This window comes from Balaenoptera physalus (genome assembly GCF_965194825.1).
Source record: "Balaenoptera physalus genome assembly, chromosome: 19".
Lineage (NCBI taxonomy): Eukaryota > Metazoa > Chordata > Mammalia > Artiodactyla > Balaenopteridae > Balaenoptera > Balaenoptera physalus.
In genome coordinates this window covers 19,097,317-19,114,579 of record NC_138900.1, presented here as the reverse complement: position 1 = coordinate 19,114,579, position 17,263 = coordinate 19,097,317, and the positions used below count along the sequence as shown (strand labels likewise).

The 17,263-nt window shown below is 42.0% G+C and overlaps 2 protein-coding genes and 1 long non-coding RNA gene across 28 annotated transcripts in view; 1 reads left to right on the top strand and 2 right to left on the bottom strand.

Moving 5' to 3' along the window:
• LOC309649054 overlaps positions 1-796 on the bottom strand; it is a 152,306-nt gene extending 151,510 nt beyond the window's left edge. For all 8 annotated transcript variants that reach the window (XR_014256925.1, XR_014256926.1, XR_014256927.1 and 5 more), the window contains exon 1: positions 663-796. This is a non-coding gene — a long non-coding RNA (uncharacterized lncRNA). The remainder of the gene's footprint in view (positions 1-662) is intronic.
• A 119-nt stretch (positions 797-915) lies between these two features.
• Positions 916-10,485, top strand: PDCD5 (programmed cell death 5). Of its 3 annotated transcripts, none has more exons than XM_082438547.1 (6): positions 916-1,094; positions 2,011-2,048; positions 4,484-4,545; positions 6,024-6,115; positions 7,000-7,071; positions 9,113-10,485. In XM_082438547.1, exons 1-6 carry the CDS (start codon positions 1,029-1,031, stop codon positions 9,155-9,157), a joined length of 375 nt encoding a protein of 124 aa, XP_082294673.1. In that variant the 5' UTR covers positions 916-1,028; the 3' UTR covers positions 9,158-10,485. The 3 variants fall into 3 exon arrangements, with proteins under 3 accessions (XP_082294673.1, XP_082294672.1, XP_082294674.1); XM_082438546.1 differs by lacking the exon at positions 9,113-10,485 and adding an exon at positions 7,381-7,573; XM_082438548.1 differs by lacking the exon at positions 7,000-7,071.
• Positions 10,242-17,263, bottom strand: part of ANKRD27 (ankyrin repeat domain 27) — a 51,144-nt gene continuing 44,122 nt past the window's right edge. For 16 of the 17 annotated variants that reach the window (XM_082438510.1, XM_082438509.1, XM_082438508.1 and 13 more), the window contains 6 exons: positions 16,582-16,701; positions 15,239-15,400; positions 14,081-14,192; positions 13,119-13,197; positions 12,857-12,929; positions 10,242-11,599 (listed from right to left, as the gene is read on the bottom strand). In XM_082438510.1, coding sequence (XP_082294636.1) covers positions 11,366-11,599; positions 12,857-12,929; positions 13,119-13,197; positions 14,081-14,192; positions 15,239-15,400; positions 16,582-16,701 — 780 coding nt within the window. In that variant the 3' untranslated portion in view covers positions 10,242-11,365. The remainder of the gene's footprint in view (positions 11,600-12,856; positions 12,930-13,118; positions 13,198-14,080; positions 14,193-15,238; positions 15,401-16,581; positions 16,702-17,263) is intronic. The other variant, XM_082438518.1, reaches the window with a different exon arrangement.

Here is a 17,263-nt window from a genome sequence, read left to right as displayed (position 1 = left end):
GGATAGGGCACAGTTTTAGTTTTACAAGATGAAAAGAGTCCTAGAGATTGCACAAGGTGAACGCATTTAACACTACTTAACTGTGAACTTAAAATGGTTAAAGTGGTAAATTTTATATTTTGTCACAACTGAAAAGACAGCACATGCATGACATAGGGTTAGGGACCTGACATTCCGGCCAACACACACCAATGTCCCCACTCCAAAGGCGCGCTTTCACCCCAGGACAGCGTGTGTGTGTGCGCGCGCCCCAGGACAGCGTGTGTGTGTGTGTGTGTGTGTGTGTGTGTGTGTGTGTGTGTATGTGTGTGTGTGTGTATGTGTGGAGTGTCCCGGAGTTCACACCACATCCCACAGCCCCCAAGCCAACCTCTGAGGAAAGGCCCATCTGATGCCGACTCTCAGCCTCCAAGTTTGTTTGAATTTGGCTTCGTAACGTCAGGATGACCAGAGAGTCTCTATTTGCTCCAGCCCCACCCCCAACCCACTTTAAGGGTACAATTTAGTATTTCTGAACAAATTTTAAAATTGTGCAACCATCACCACCATCCAGTTTTAGAACATTTCCATCACTCCACTTAGCGTTTCTAAGCGCCCGGATCCTCATCTGTAAATGAAGATAACATGAGCCTAGCACATTACAGGCAACCAACAAATTTTACCTATTATTATACTTGTTGAGGACGGCCTGTTTCTAGGTTACTATCTTTTCCCACACGCAGCCAGATCTTTGCCCGGCCGGCGGCCGCGCGCGCAGAGCACAGATTTGCAGCGGGGAGGTGGAACCGAAGTCCGGAAGGCTCCGCGCAGCGGTTCTGCCCCGCAAGCCGCGGCCAGCGATCGCGGAATCGGGCCTCTCCCCGCACCCTGGCTGGGGCGCGCGGCGCGGCTCCGGGCTGGATTGGTGATGCCTGGGCGCTGCGGGCGCCTGCGCAGTGGGGACGACGGCGCGCGCGCTGAGGGGCTGCCAGCGGTCTCTCGAGTGGGCTGGAGCCTGGCCGCGGCTGCTCGCTCCGGACGGCCGCGCCATGGCGGAGGAGGAGCTCGAGGCGCTGAGGAAGCACAGGCTGGCCGAGCTGCAGGCGAAGCACGGGGTGAGCGCGCCCGCCCCTCCGCCAGGCCCGTCCCCTGAGGGGCGCCGCCTTCGCCCGAGGTGGAGGGCGCGGCCCCGGGCGGAGGCTCCAGGCGCCGACGCCCCAGCTCTCCGCGCGGCCGAGGACCCCGCCTCCGTCGCCGGCGGCCTCCTGTTCGCTTCGGAGCAGGCTCGGTCCCTCTCCCCGCCGTGCGGGGTCTCGGGCGGCCAACGGACCACGTGCTGCCCCGGGCGGGTGGGGGGGGCCTCTCCCGGGCAGGGGCTGGTTCTCGCCCGGGCAGGCATTGGTCCCAAACAGAATTCTCAGCCCCTCGGGTCTCTCGGTGCCCTTAACTCGTGGATCTAGCCTGCTTCGACTAGCGTTCCTGCCGAATGTTTTCTAGAATTTAATTGTTCCGACCCAAGGGTCTGCTCTGTGCCAGGTGCTGAGGGTACAGCGGGGAACATCGCCTGATGGAGTCAACAGTCCCGGGGAGGGCCAGGCACCAAACTAATCCCGTAGATAAAACGCCCAAGTAAGGGCTCTACTGCAAAGAGGAAGGGAGTAACGTGTTAGGGGTGGAGCGGGATGGTCTGGAAGGGAGGGCTGTTTGAATCTGCAGCGTCCCCAATACCGAAGCACATTTTCTTTTACGGAAATTATTCTTACCACGTAAAACACGGTTTCGTAGAACAAGGACTCTTTTCCCTAATGGTGGTTTGTATTCTAAAACACTCTGTTAGATTGTGACTTTAGAAGCTTATCAAAACGCTGTAGTAAGTGAAAGCTATCAGTTTGACTTTTGTGAGGCCCGGCTTTTAATTATTTGGTAAAGCCGTCTCTACCACTGCAGGAGCCTGTTAGGTATCAGAAAGAAAATAGGAGTTCCTGTGTTTTTCCTCTGTGAAATTACTAAAAGATAAAATTGTTTTTTCAGGACCCTGGCGATGTAGCACAACAGGAAGCAAAGCAAAGGTATGGGCTGGAACTCTGAACTGTTTTTTTGTTTTTAATGTAGTGGCTCTTTTTAAATTAAGGAGTACTTGGCATACAACGTAAGTTTCAGGCATACAGCATAATTATTCCATATTTGTACATACTGTGAAATGATCCCCACAATAAGTCTAGTTAACATTTATCACCGCACATACTTACAAACTTTTTTCTTGTGATGAGAACTTTTAAGATCTACTCTGTTGGCAACTTTCAAACATGCAATACAGTATTATTAACTATAGTCACCATGCTGTACATTCACCCCCATGACTTATGTATAACTGGAAGTTTATACTTTTCTGATAATCTTCACTCATTTGGCCCACCTCCCAACACCGATCTCTTGGTCTGTTCTCTATGTCTGTGGGAACTCTGAACTTTTTGAAGAATGGTTTCACCAAATTTTTTTTTTTTTTTTTTTTTTACTATAGTCACCTTAATAGATGTGTGACTCTTAAAGATCTTCCTGGCATAGTGATTTTTCCAGAAATCATCATCACTGTTTGTTATTATGTTTGTTAAATAAACATGTATGGAACCCCACAGCACTTATTACTTTGTATTGCAATTACTGATAGATGTTTCTCTGCTAAACTGTGATTACCTTAAAACCAACTTAATCATAGGACTGCCTCACAGGTATGTGGTGAGGATTACAGGGGCACAGTGCTTCACATTTAGTAAGTGCTCAATAGTATTAACTATCATTCTATTCTCAATGTTATTTTATCCCAGAATATCACAGAGAACCTCACACTTGGCAGGTTTATTGAATGAATGCCTAGTTACCCCATCATGCTACCTTTTTTTTCTAACTGATTAAAAAAAAACACATAAGATAAAATTTACCATCTTAACTCTTTTTAAGAGTATAAGTCATGTGAACTATAGTCTTATTGTTGTGCAACAAATCTCTAGAACTTTTTCATCTTGCAAATCTGAAACTATGCCTATTAAACTCCCCATGCCCCCACCCCTACCCCCCAGGGTTGCCTTTTAACTCATTCATTCATCCAGCAAATACTGAGCACCTGCTCTGGGTCAGGCACTGTGTTGTGTCTACAGAGATAGGCAAGGTGGAGAAGGTTCCTGCCCTGATGTATCTTACATTAGAGGGAGAAAACAGATGGTAAGCACCTGGGATAGTGCTAAGAAGAAAATAAAACTACCGCATGAATTTCACTGATTATAAGATGTGCATTTTTTTTTCACATACTAACATATCTGACGTTCGAATGTGTCTCATAATTGATTGCTCTTGTCCTGGATTCTTCCAAAGAGGATTTACTTTTGCTTCTGCCATCACGTGGGTCATTTCTAACCTGAGACCTCTTAAAATTCACTGCTTGAGGTTCCCCCTTTCTCCACACTGGTGCTGTGAATTCAGACAGCAAACCTGCAAGACTACAGCTTCAAGTTCAAATTCTCAGAGACACTTTTTTCTTCCTCCACTAAGGGCCAGGGTCGTTGCACGCACACTTCCTTGCTGTGCCTTTCTGCGTAGTGGGTTTCTTTCTTATTTACCTTGTATTGAGGATGTTGCTCTGGGATGATACCCCAGCTTTGAGTGAGGGTCTCCTATTAGACACCTCATCTAGCGTGTTTTTCATTCTTGGAGATACAGTATACTATGGTGTGTTTTCTACTCTGTGGCCTCTTAGATTTAGTGAAATGTAGTAAGTTCGTGGCAGGGTTGAAGTACTCAGGAGTGATAAGGAAATGGCCTATGGAAGTGGGCTTCAGTCTGTCTTCCATGAACCCCAGGGCTCCTCAGATGGGGGCAATTAGTAGGCACAGCCAGCCAGAGCTCCCCTTCGAATTCAGCCAAAGAATCTCTGCTTTTCTCTGTGTTACGTATTAAGTTCCTTGAAGGGCTTCATTTGAAAAACAATTTCTGCTTAAAAAAAGTTTGAAACCACTGTCCTGTGAACTTGAAATAGTTCCTACTTGGATAGGTAGGAAGATGCAAGGATAGAAGCAGAGTTATAGTTTAACTCCCCTCCCAACCCAAAAACTAGAACTGAGAGTCTGGAAATATGGGATCTGGTCCTACCTTGGCCACAGTTACCTGTGTCTCCTTAACATTGCCTCCGTGGACCTCAGCTTCTTTAGCTCTAAGAAAATTACAGGGATTAATCACTTGGTCCTTGTAATTGCCTGAAATCTCACTATAAATTTCTAGCACCTCTCACACACTAGGTACTTAATAAATGTTTATAATCGTTGAACTGAAACTCCACTCTGATTAGGTAAATGTGAAGTTTTACCTTTCAACCTCACAAAATATAAAGATATACACTCACAAAATATAATGCTGGCCTTTGAGTGTAAGAGTGGATTCGTTACATTTTTCTATGTTCAATAGGAATGCTGACAGCTTAGTTCTAATTTTGCTTGACCTGTTTTTGTTGTAGGGAAGCAGAAATGAGAAACAGTATCTTAGCCCAAGTTCTGGATCAGTCAGCCCGGGCCCGATGTAAGCATCTTCAGTTTTCTTTATTTCCATAAAATTGGCTTGAGTTATTTGAATGGGGAGATATATATGAAATTGTTGCTATCTCTAGATTAAATATTTGTTTAACCTTAAAATGTGAGATACAGATTATTTGTAAGAAATGTTAAGTTTATAAACCTAAAGAAATGTACTTAAATCATTATTAGAAGTACCAGCTCCATTCTCTCCTACCAATGAGATGATCTCCAAGTGCATACAGTCGGCCCTCTGTATCCATGGAGTCAGAATCCACAGATACAGAGGGCTGATAGTACTACACCATTTCATGTAAGGGCTTGAGCATCCTCGGATTTTGGCATCCTCAGGGGGTCCTTGCAGGTACGAAGGGACAACTGTATGAGGTCAAATTTATAGGAAACAACTCTTAAATCGAGTCAGTCACAAAATGTTGCTGGTAGTCGACGTGGGTGATTGGGGGCTCTGGTGTATTGTGCAGGCAGACCTTGGGGGATATTGCAGCTTTGGTTCCTGACCACCACAGTATAGCGAGTCACACAAATTTTTTAGTTTCCCAACGCATATAAAAGTTAAGTTTATACTATACTGTAGTCTGTTAAGTGTGCAATAGCCTTATGTCTAAAAAAACAGTGTACATACCTTAATTTAAAAATACCTTATTGCAAAAAAAAAAACCTTATTGCTAAAAAATGATAATCATCATCTGAGCCTTCAGCAAGTCATGATCTTTCTGCAATAACATCAAAAATCATTGATCACAGATCACCATAACATATATAAGAATAATAATAGTTCAAAAATATTGTGAGAATTACCAAAATGTGATACAAAGACATGAAGTGAGCAAATGCTCTTGGAAAAATGATGCCAATAGACTTGCTCCAAGCTGGGTTGCCACAAACCTTCATTTGTGAAAAACGCGGTATCTGTGAAGCTCAATAAAATGAGGTATGCCTGTATTCTCCATTTTAGTGTATGTTTTTTCATAATAAAATTTTTCATAAAAACCATGTAGGAAAAAATATTAAATGAGCCATCAGAATGAACCAGTATCTTCTGTATTATAACTTGAAGCCCAGCTTAGAAGAGGCAGGCTTAGATGAATCACTATGATTATATATGTGTAGTAATATATAAATTGCTTTTCAGAGGGCAATAGTGCAATTTTTTTTTTAAGCATGGAGCTTAGAATCTGAGGACCCAAGTTTAACCTTGGCTCTGCCACGACCTCTGTGTGGTCTTGACTGACGTTGACACAGCTGAACTCAAGTTTTCCTCGTTTTTAAGAGGAGTAACGCTAGCATCTGCCTTATCTACCTTGCTAGTTTCAAGACATGAATAAGTCTGAAGGGCTTTGGAAATGTCAGTGCTTAGTTTCAAGGTATAATGTAAGTGCATTTAGTTCTGACTTTGTGTGTGTGTGTGTATAGATATATTTTTGTTTTCCTTTTTAGTAAGTAACATATTCTTTTCCTTTTTAGTAAGTAACTTAGCACTTGTAAAGCCTGAGAAAACTAAAGCAGTAGAGAATTACCTTATACAGATGGCACGGTATGGACAACTAAGTGGGAAGGTAAGCTTGGACTGCCTTGAGGCAGTTTTAACCTATTGTTACCTACTTTATCAAAACATTTTCAGAAGGTCAATTATATCTCTTTCTGGTTACTGAATTCTTGTTGAAGCAATTTTTAAAGGAGAGAATAGTTGTATCTACCATCGTTCCTAAAAGATAACTAATTGTCTTTTCTAAAATCCTCTGCTTCTTTCCTTTTCTGACATTGCTATGGAACCAGTGACTGTTAGGGTCAGCTAGCCTAAATTGCTTCTACACTGGAAACAAGGTTTGTCAGTAATACTAATTAAAACAGGTAAAGTTGCACTTGTTTTGCAAATGAAGAGGTGCTAAAATTCCTGGTTATTATGTGCGTTGCTGTAATGCCATGATGGGTATATTCTGCATCCCTGACCTTGCTTCAAGACCCAGATGAGCCCCACCTGCACTAGGAAGCCCTCTGCCGCCACCACAGCCTACAGGGGTCAGCCCGCCCTGAACCCCTTACACTGAGAATGTGTGTGGAAGAGACAACGACTGCTTCATCTCTTTTGAGTGACTCGTCTCCTGCTTTTAAGCTTCTCAAGGTTTCAGGGGCAGAGATGGTGTATCTCTGTCCCTGACACTTAACACAGTGGTGATGAAGGTGTTCTTAAGTGCCTGTTAATTTTGTATTTTTCGAGGAAGCTAACTGATGGATACTTTTCCTCCCTCAAATGAAGACTAGCAGAGCAGATTTTATGTGGAACTTAAACCGAGTTATAGCCAGTGGCTTCAGCCTGCTGTCCCACTCTCCTTCCCTCTTGACCTCTACCCCCGCACCCCGGAAGGACTAAAACCATTCAGTCTGCTGAGGTCAATTCTTTGTTTTAAAAAAATACTGTTTTTCTCTATGGTTATCCTAGGTATCAGAACAAGGTTTAATAGAAATCCTCGAGAAAGTAAGCCAACAAACAGAAAAGAAAACAACAGTTAAAGTAAGTTTCCCCAAATGCACACAGCAAAAGAAAGATTGATATTTTAAATAAGCGTTGCATCTGCATGTACTGTATCAAACATGTTTCAGCCCATAGACATTTTCATTTTATAACACAGGGAGGTTTGGGGAGAAAGGCTGCATATATTGAGGGCCTAATTTTCAAGGCTCTTCTATTGTTTTGAAACACTAAGTTGTTTTAAAGACAGACAGAAATGTCTCGCTGTAGTAGGTAGAAATTTGTGTTCTCAGAAAATCTGAGTTATGTTTTGTGAAACATGTTATGATACTCATTTAATTTTCCCCCCAGTTCAGCAGAAGAAAAGTAATGGACTCTGATGAAGATGACGATTATTGAATTTAAGATGTCTAGAGACTGGGACTTAATGGAGCAATTCTAGGACAGAGAATACTTGGCAGAAGTTAAGATCTTGATGGGATGTTTACTTTGTTTACTGTCTATATGCCTTTTAAAAATAAACTTGTTATGCAAAATAAAACAATTTGGACAGACTTGTTTTAAAACCATAGCAGAATGAACAGAAGACCTGCATTTTCAATTTTTTCCTTTCCTATCAAAAGCTTTTGAACATGTGTAGCAGCATGAGTATATCCTTTGTAATTGTGACATTAGTGTTAGGTGGGAAAATGGCCTCAGCAGAAATAGAAGCTGCTCAATCATCTTCAGTAAAAAGAAAATAGCAGTGTCCGGTAACATCATGGCATTTAAGACTCATGGATTAAGCTGAGTCAACTTTAATATTTCCAAGACATAGGTTCTGAAAGCAGGTAAGCTATTTTTCTTCCTGAAGATAGTACTTACATTTAATGTGGGAAAATTCCTAGCTTCGGTTTCATTTATAATATGCTTTTCAAAGGCATTGAGACTAAATTATCTAACAAATATGACCCCTATCCAAACAGCTTCTGTAACTAGAGGATAACATCCATTGGAAAAAAATTACCAAAATAAGACATGTGGGTAATAATACTTCAACACTAGTAAACATGTTTGTAAGAGAAATGATTTCTAATGATTCAAATCCAGTTGAGACAGTTTAGTGGTTAAACATTTTGGTAGAAATGTTCTGGGTCTTCACTGATAAGGTTGCAGGTAACAAAGCAAATGTCATCTCTTGGGACTTCCCTGGTGGTGCAGTGGTTAAGACTCTGCGCTCCCAATGCAGGGGGCCCGGGTTCGATCCCTGGTCAGGAAACTAGGTCCCACATGCATGCTGCAACTAAGAGTTCGCCTGCCACAACTAAGGAGCCCGCCTGCTGCAACTAAGACCCAGCGCAACCAAGTAAATATATTTTTTTAAAAATGTCATCTCTTATATTGTGCTTTACTCCCACCAGGTTATGAAAAACTGTGCTCATAAATTTAAATCATAAACTTAACTCTAGGAAGTTCCCTGGCGTTCCAGTGGTTAGGACTCGGCACTTTCACTGCCATGGCCCGGGTTCAATCCCTGGTCAGGGAACTAAGATCCCGCAAGCCGTGCAGCACAGCCAAAAATAAATAAATAAATAAACTGAACTCTCAAGTGAGCTGTTTGGTGTAACCTTGTAGATAGATGTCCTAGTCCTGGGAGGCCTAGCCCTCGAGGAAGTTCATAACATTTAATGAGAAGAACAGGATTAGTAGCAGGAAAGTGATGGGAAATGTGGTTTATCCCAATCTCCCAATCTAGCTAAATCCCAATCTCTGCTTTAGCTAGCACACTGCTGATATATGTTTAAACTATATTTGAGATTTTACTATGTTTGAGAATTGAAATTTGTAACCATAGATGCTGAAGAAAGTCAGTGTTAGAATAAAGTGTCTAGTATTCTTGAATAAACGAATGAGTAGAACCATTAAGAACATCAAAAATTTCTCAGAGTAACAGAGTAAATCATCAAAAGTAAAATGTGATCAAGGATTTTGGAAAAAAAAATCCCAGTTACAGGTAAATTTTGTTTTATGTCTCGTTTACATAGAAATGCTGGCGGGAGACTAGACAATTCTCAGCAAGTTTGCTACACACTTTCTCTTGCAGAATAACCACTGTCCTGATGGCAGCTACCGATGTGAATGTGTTTAAAGATTGTCAACCTCCCATCCTTCAGAGACACGCAAGAATGGAAAGTGACTCTGTACAAGGATAGAGGTTCTTGACTGCATCAAGGGGGTGGGGTACGTTTCCGTCCACGGGGTGGGGGGGTGGTTATTCTCAACTTTCTAATTTAACTTTGAATTCAGAACATTCTTACACAAAATAGAAATTCGGGCATTACCAATTTGAGTTGTCAAATTTATTTTTAAGTGGGAAAGTAATTGGAGAAAAACACAAGTGTTTTTAAAAATAATTGAGGTAATCACTTCAGATTGCTCACCCTGCTGATTACCAAAGGAGCTCAAAAGGAATCTTCTCCCCTAAGATTGACAGTCCCATTCATGGTATTTACATCTCTAGATGAAGGGCACACCAAGCTGGAATCTGCCAATTCAGGTGACACCGCTAGCCAGGGCTTGACCCCAGCTCTTGACGGTGCAAGCAAATTAGCCCCTTTATTTCCATGAACCTGGCTCCTCATTTGACAATTCTACCAGCCAGGACAATTGTTAGAAACTAACTGGGGGTATATGTGAAAGTTTTCAATATTATATTGCACCACCTCCAAAATTAGGTGATGTCAAATATACGTATTTGCATCTTGGAATGGCCGTGCTGATAAACTGCATAGGGTCAAGTTTCTTAATTAGGATGGTAGAGAAGCACAGCAACTTAAGTCAATAAGGTGGTTTTGTTTAAAAGTGGGGGAAAGGAGTAAAAATAGAACAAAGAAACTTGCAAAGCAACAGTGCTTATTTCCTGTTTGGGCTAAGAAGCTGTGTTATATTCGGTTTTGCTCTTCTGATGTTAGAGGAAATTCAAACATCCTTGTGGGGGCCCTAGACACTGGGCTTACTGGATTAGGTCAGCCTTACTCAGGGCACGTGGGTAATGATCTGCTCCAGATGATCCAGTTTACATGCTTCAGTCGTACTTACATCTATAACTGAAAAATAAAATGTATCTCCATCCAATGGGGGAAGATGTTTCCATACACAAAGCACATGTTTATAGCAGAAAGGCTGAGAAACACATCTCCCTAGCAAAACAAACTCAAAAAAGTATACCGTGACACGCTCAAGAATCATAAAGTTTACTGTTTCTTTTCCATCATTTGGCACATGTCCAAGGCACATTAGAAAATTAAAAATCATAAATTACTTTGTAGAAAAATAATCAGCCCCTCCCTTCTGTACATAATGCAAATGTTTCCAAGAACGTGCACAGAACCATTTCCCTATTACAAAGTTGTTTGAAAATGTACTCTGGACAAACCCATGTTTGCGGCTCTAGACCAATTGGTAACAAAAAAATAAGAGTATAAGCTATAGAAATTTATAAAAAGGAATAAATGGCAATAAATTCTAATTTAAGGTAACTTTGACCTGGTTTGTGCTGTAAGTTTTGAATCTGAATCAAAAGACTAAGAAAAGGTGTGCCAAGTCTACTGTCTAGTTCAGGAACCATCCATCAGGTGTGACATTTAAGGGAGGCTCTTAACGGAAAGGGATTTTTCCAGAGACACTGCTACAGGTATATAAGTGCAGTGATCAATTATCTGTACTTAATTTTTTAGAAGAAAAATTATACCCAACTTTCCCCACATACATAGTGTAGAACATGTCATATGTGTCCTTTCAACTAAAATGAGCATTAAAATGGCATTTAGGCATCTTTGGGTTCAAGTGTTGCTTGCAAAGGGACATTTTTCAGGTCCTATTTCCTTCATTCCAACGCAACATTTCTGCCCGGCCTCCACGGTACCATGAAACCTAAATTGCTTTCCTTCAGCTTATCGCAGAGGGAAGGAATCCTTTTAGCTGTGGTTTGCAAGTTTATACACATCCCAGAGGTCTAGCACCTTTCAGTAGAAGGAGGTCAGAATCTGGTGATGAAACCTCTCACTGTAACCAAGGAACCCTAATACATAAGAAGAAGCGTCTTAAGGATCTGGACACTACTGGAATTTTTGTCCTTTCCTTTTCAAGTGTATCCATTAGCTTTGAAGATGAAAGAGATAGTGATTGATAGCTTTTTGTTGTTGCATTCTTTCCATCAGCCACAGAAAAGCTTTCAGGACCTTTCTGCTTTTCTCTCAAGACAAACAGTAAGTTCATTTAGTTCTAAGCTGTACTCATGCTTGGCATCTTCTTGTTGAGGGCTCACTTCTTGGCAGTAGATAATTCCTTATTACTGTTAACGTTGGGAAATGCTAGCCTCTTGGGGAGTGGTCAGGTTGCCAGTAGTCTCTGGGCCCTTGGGTACAACCGCATCATTGACTGTGTGTCTACGGAGCATTCGCCTTTGTCCGGGAGCAGTTTGTCTCGGTCCGGGCCTCTCCGGCTGACCATCGTTTCCTTTGTCAGCCATCTGAGAGCTGCTCTGGTCTGGCAGGTTATTCTGCTTTCGAGTGACTCTTTGCCTCCCTGGCTAAAGAAAAGGTATGATTCAAACAGTTCACATTTGTGCTATACTTGAAACAACCCACACAATAACAGCTACCCTTGAGTGCTTCTATGTGCCATCCAATGTGCTCAGTACTTTCCAGGCATAATTTCAACTCTTAACATCCCTGCAGTGAAAGTATGACATTTGCGCACTCCATGTATCAGACACAATGTAAACGCTTTACATGTTTTCACATTTAATCTTTACAACTCTAACAAGTGTGTACTATTGTTATCCCCATTTTACATACAGCTGAGGAAACAGGATCAGCAAAAGTTAAGCAATCTGCCTTAAGTCCCCCAGCTATCAAGGGAAAAGCTAACACTTGATTGAACCCAGGCAGATTTCAAAGTTTGCAGGTTTCCCAGCCAGCAGCAGGTCTATTAGCAAAGCCATGGAAGATTAACTATGAAATCAAAATTAGTCATCTTAACAAAAATCACTAATTCTCTAAAAGATGTAGAACTTCAGTATATTTGTTCCAACAAGCCTATGCCACACATACTATAAATTCTATTTCTCATAAATAAGGCATATATTATATTGGCAAGCAGCAATAAGAAAAGCCATGTTTCAGCACGATCCTACTGTATAGCACAGGGAACTATATTCAATATCTTGTAATAAACTATAGTGGAAAAAATGTGAAAAAGAATATGTAACTGAATCACTTTGCTGTACACTAGAAACTAACACAACAGTGTAAATCAGCTATACTTCAATTTAAAAAAAAGCCAAGCCAAGCCATGTTTTCTGAGAAGAGCCACCTAAAAACACCACAGAATGTAAAGCAGGCTTCTTTTTATAATGAGAATTAAATAGTGCTATAGGAAGATGGCCACATACAGAATTGTCTATATGAGCAACTTTATACCATACTTTAAGTTTTTACCCATCTATATACAAATGTGTTTTCTTCCTTACATTAGTGATTAACACATTAGTGAATTTGCTTCCATAGTAAAATGTGAGATAGTTCATCTAGTAGGCACACTGTAAACAGCATCTTTCCATGCATTACAACTATTTCCCACTTTTTCTTCACTTTCCTTTCTCAGCTCAGAAACGCATTATTAAATATAACAATAAATGACCATGCCACTGAGGAACTCATTTTAATTGTTAGTAACTCTTATCAGTGAAGGGAATAATGAAATGAGAAATGTGTTTACCATGGATTAGTTTTGAAAAATTCAGGCTTGAAAAAGTAAGATTATAAGCCAGTGTTTAATAACTCACCTCATGCAAAGAATCTGCTGCAAAATTAGGGACACTTCTATCTCTTGCCATAATCTCCCTTGAGGTCCTTCCCCTGAAACCCAAAACAAACTAAAATAAACGTTCCGGGATAGTGGTGCAAAATACTCTGGTTGGCCACGAGGTGGAAGCATTTGATGAGTGGAGATTTATTTATAACCCATTAAAGCTGCATATAACCTGCTTGAGTTGTAAGTAAAGCTAAGGTCAAAAGCACAGAAATCAACTCAAATCTTATACTCACTTAAACTGACCAACTGAGTGGACAAAGTAAAACTGTCTTGTAAAAGGTTCATCTGGTAGATCATACATTTTGGAGTTCCCTGTAGATAAAAGGATAAACATCTGAAAACTTCCAAACTAGCTTAAGAAGTGTTTAAAAATTATAGCACAGATGCAAACTTTCAACTTTCTTTTTGTTAAAGTTTAACAAACTTTAGGAAATTAAGCACTGCATTTGATTACAGAAACGTATTAGTAGATACCTATTTATTACTGTGTGAACCCCCATGAAACAAAGATAAATCCTTAACACACTGATATTCCCCAGGCACAGCCAACTAGGGTGAGACAGCCTCAGGATTATCCAGATATGTGAACGGGCTTATTCACATGACTGCATTGCAAACTACAATTGCAATTTTTTTAAAAAGTTGAACAAGGACCCCATCTAAACTGTAACAACTTTTTAAAAAAGAGGAAAATACTTCAGCCCCACCCCCTGTTTGGCAGCTGCTGTTCTAATGACCATCTACCTCTGTACACCTGCAGATTAAAAAAGAAGTCTTTAAAGGTAGCATTTACCCCAGATGTCCAGGAAGTGCTGAGAAAAAGGCCTGAATTCAGAACATGAGACATGAAAGAAACTACCAGAGGTGGTCCCTCCTCCCTGGTTGGCGAGTGGAGGCCTGACCTTCAGGGTAATGCCCAGAGTGTCCATCTTACCTCTTTAGGGAGCATCACAATCAAGCAGAAAGCCAGTATCCAAACAATGGAGGAAAAAGGATATTACATACATTTCTGGATGAAATGTATGTTACAGGATGGATGAAACAGGATATAGCATACATTTCTTTGGTGCCTGTATCCCACCCCCAGTCATGATTATGTTTTACATTTACAATTAAGTGAAAACCAGCAACCAACCACTCATGAACTTCCAAATAAACCCAAGTTGAGAATTACAGAAAGGATGTGAGTTCTTACATTTTTTCCTGATCTTGACAGTAACATACTCGTCGTGGTCTGTTTCTCCAACATCATCTAACGTGGCCACGCAGCTTGGTACTACCTGAAGCAACTCCATTATTTTTGAATTCTACAGTGTGAAAGGGAAAAGGTAACAGTAACGTTTTTTATGCTTTCTTAGCAGGTTATTGCCTGTTTTTGATCTAAATGTCAGTGTTGGCATGGCTGGGCAGAAAAGCTAAGAAGCAGCTACAGACAAAACTTTGAGGCCATAAAGCCTAGTGGTGGAGAACAGCACTGCATTTGGAGGCTGGCTTTGCCCTCTACTAGGTGGTACTCTGGGCCCGTGTTTCACTGCTCCGTGCAACTGGGTTGACAAGAATAGGATCTATTATTGTAGAGTTATCATGAGGTTATCAAGCGCCCAGCACATAGTAAATGCTCAATAAAAGATATTCATCATTTGAGAAAGTGCTAAATTGAAAGTATAAAATTTTTCAATTCTGTTAAGAAACACAATTGAAAATTAGAAATTAATATACTAAGCCTATAAGTAGGTTGGATTTATGGTGACTTTAATATGTCAGTGGTGTCATTTAACAGCCTAGTAGTTGTCTACCTGAGTAGGAAACTAGATAAAGATTCAACATGAAAAGAGGAACAGTAAAGAGGTCCCTCCTTTAGTCTCCTCCTATTTCCTCACCATTTCTCCATGGTGCACGTCCACGCACTGGGAGGGTGGTAAACCGCGCATCACACTTCTCCTTACAGAACTCAAGGTTTGTTCACTAACTGCATACACCCCCTCCCTCGTGCTGCTAGGACCACAGGCGTATTCCCAGTGCAGGGAGGGTGAGACCAGGATGCTGTGTCAACCTGCTCCTTCCCCACGAGTACCTAACTGCTGGACTGTGTGCCAGAGGCGCCGAGGCCTGTGGTGGGTAGGGGGCACCTCTACCCAGGCCTATGAAGACTACCCCAGCAGGCCGCCTCTGATCAGGTGACCAAGGACCAGGGGTGCAGCCACACTCACAGACTTCCAGCACACCTACTCAGCCTGGCACGGCAAGTCAGAGGTCTGGCTACTGCTCTTTCAGATCTGGTTTAAACCCAGGGGATCCCCGTGAGCTGTAAGGGAGCCTGGGACGCCCTCAGCAATGAAGTGCTCCCACCTACCTGTTCAGCACAGTCTATAGCTGTGCACTGCCTCTTGTTCAAGACCTGAACTGATGCTCCATGAAGCAGAAGCAGCTCCACCACGAAGACGTGCTTTTCTATCACAGCCTCGTGCAGTGCTGTGTTGCCCTTATTGTTAGAAGCATTAATGGAGGCCCCATGCTAGAAAGAGAAACGGCACAATCAGAAGGAATGTTGCATCGATGTGGTACCTATATGGGTGTGCCCTGCAACATTCTTTCAACTTTTCTGTATGTCGGAAATTTTTTTAAGATGTTAGGAGTAAGAGTAATACTGAGGAGAAAAGATTTATGTACAAAGATATTCATGGCAGCATTTATCATTATAACAGGAAAAAAATAAAAGTCACCTAAATGTATTGAGCAGAAACAGTTAAAAAAAAAAAAGACCATGGTACATCCATAATTATGCAACCACTAAAAACTGAGGTTTTAATAAACAGTTTTCGGACTTCCCTGGTGGTCCAGTGGTTAAGAATCCGCCTGTCAATGCAGGGGACACGGGTTCGAGCCCTGGTCCAGGAAGATCCCATATGCCATGGAGCAACTAAGCCCGTGTGCCACAACTACTGAGCCTGTGCTCTACAGCCCACGAGCCATAACTACTGAGCCCACGTGCCACAACTACTGAAGCCCGTTCGCCTAGAGCCAGTGCTCCGCAACAAGAGAAGCCACCGTAATGAGAAACCCGCACACCGCAATGAAGAGTAGCCCCCGCTCGCTGCAACTAGAGAAAGCCCGCGTGCAGCAACGAAGACCCAATGCAGCCAAAAATAAATAAATAAATAATAAAAATAAATTAATTATAAAAATAAATAAACAGTTTTCTATGTTAAGTTAAAACAAGCAAGATAGAAAACAATACTGATCTAAACTATGCACATTTTTAAAAAGTCACCAAAGTTAGTTGCCTTTCAGAAACAGGGTTATGGAAAAGTTGGGTTTTTCCCTACTTTTAAAAATTCTTCCTTCTACAGTCAACACATATACCCTTTATCAAGAGAGGAAAAAAGGAGCAGTGACATAAAAGGACATTCAGCTCACACTGCGGGTAACAATTCAACTGACCTGGTTAAATGAGGCAAGATCCAAACCCTCAGCAAAACGGCGTCTCAGTCCTTAACTCTGCATCCCTGATGCAGCTCGGACGCTGAGACCCCGTTATTGCAAAGCTCCCCACCCCAAGGCCAGCTTAAAGCAAAAGCCAAGCGGCCTCCCTCTCCCGCCCCTCCCCGGTGCACTGCCAGAGGCTCGCCGCGTGGCGGTATGCCCATCACCAAGCTGTGTCAGCAGCTCCTGGGCTGGGGGTGAGGGGGTCCTTACCTGCAGCAACAGTGCCGCAACTTCGTGGTGGCCTCTGGAACAGGCATAAAGGAGGGGTGTGTTTCCACTTATATCCTTTTTATTGGGTTTTGCATTAGAATCTAGTAGACATTTCACCACCTAGGCCAGAGAAGAAAAGTGTTCAACTTTAATTAAAGTTTGCAGGGAGAGATCCTCTAACTTGCTATTCCTTTGACTTTTCTGTAAGCTTATCTAGAAGACTCTTAGATCCATGTCTGACCCTCAGGAGAAAGCAGACCAGTGAAGGGGGAGGGATTAACATTTGCTGAGGGTCTTGTGTGTGTGGAGGCGGTGTACTAGGCATGCGTGTTTTTCATTTAATCATTCCGTCTCCTCTGTGGAGAGCTGTAATTATTACTCCAGTTTCACATGTTAGAAAACTAATGCTAGGCATTACCTGAAATATGATTCCTAGCTTTAAAAACCTTACAGTGGAACTAATAAGGAAAAATGAAAAAATAAATAGATATTGAACTGTTTGGCACAGATGACCAACACCCAAGAGTCAGAGAGACAGCTCCCAGCTGGGGTGAGAATCAGAATGACAGCCTCTGTGCTGCCAGGCGTGAATGCCAGTGGGAGGGGGGTTGGCTCCACCCCCAGAAGCTCCAGGGTTCTGTGTTCTGTTGCTGAGTGGTCCTACCATGTGCATCTCAGAATC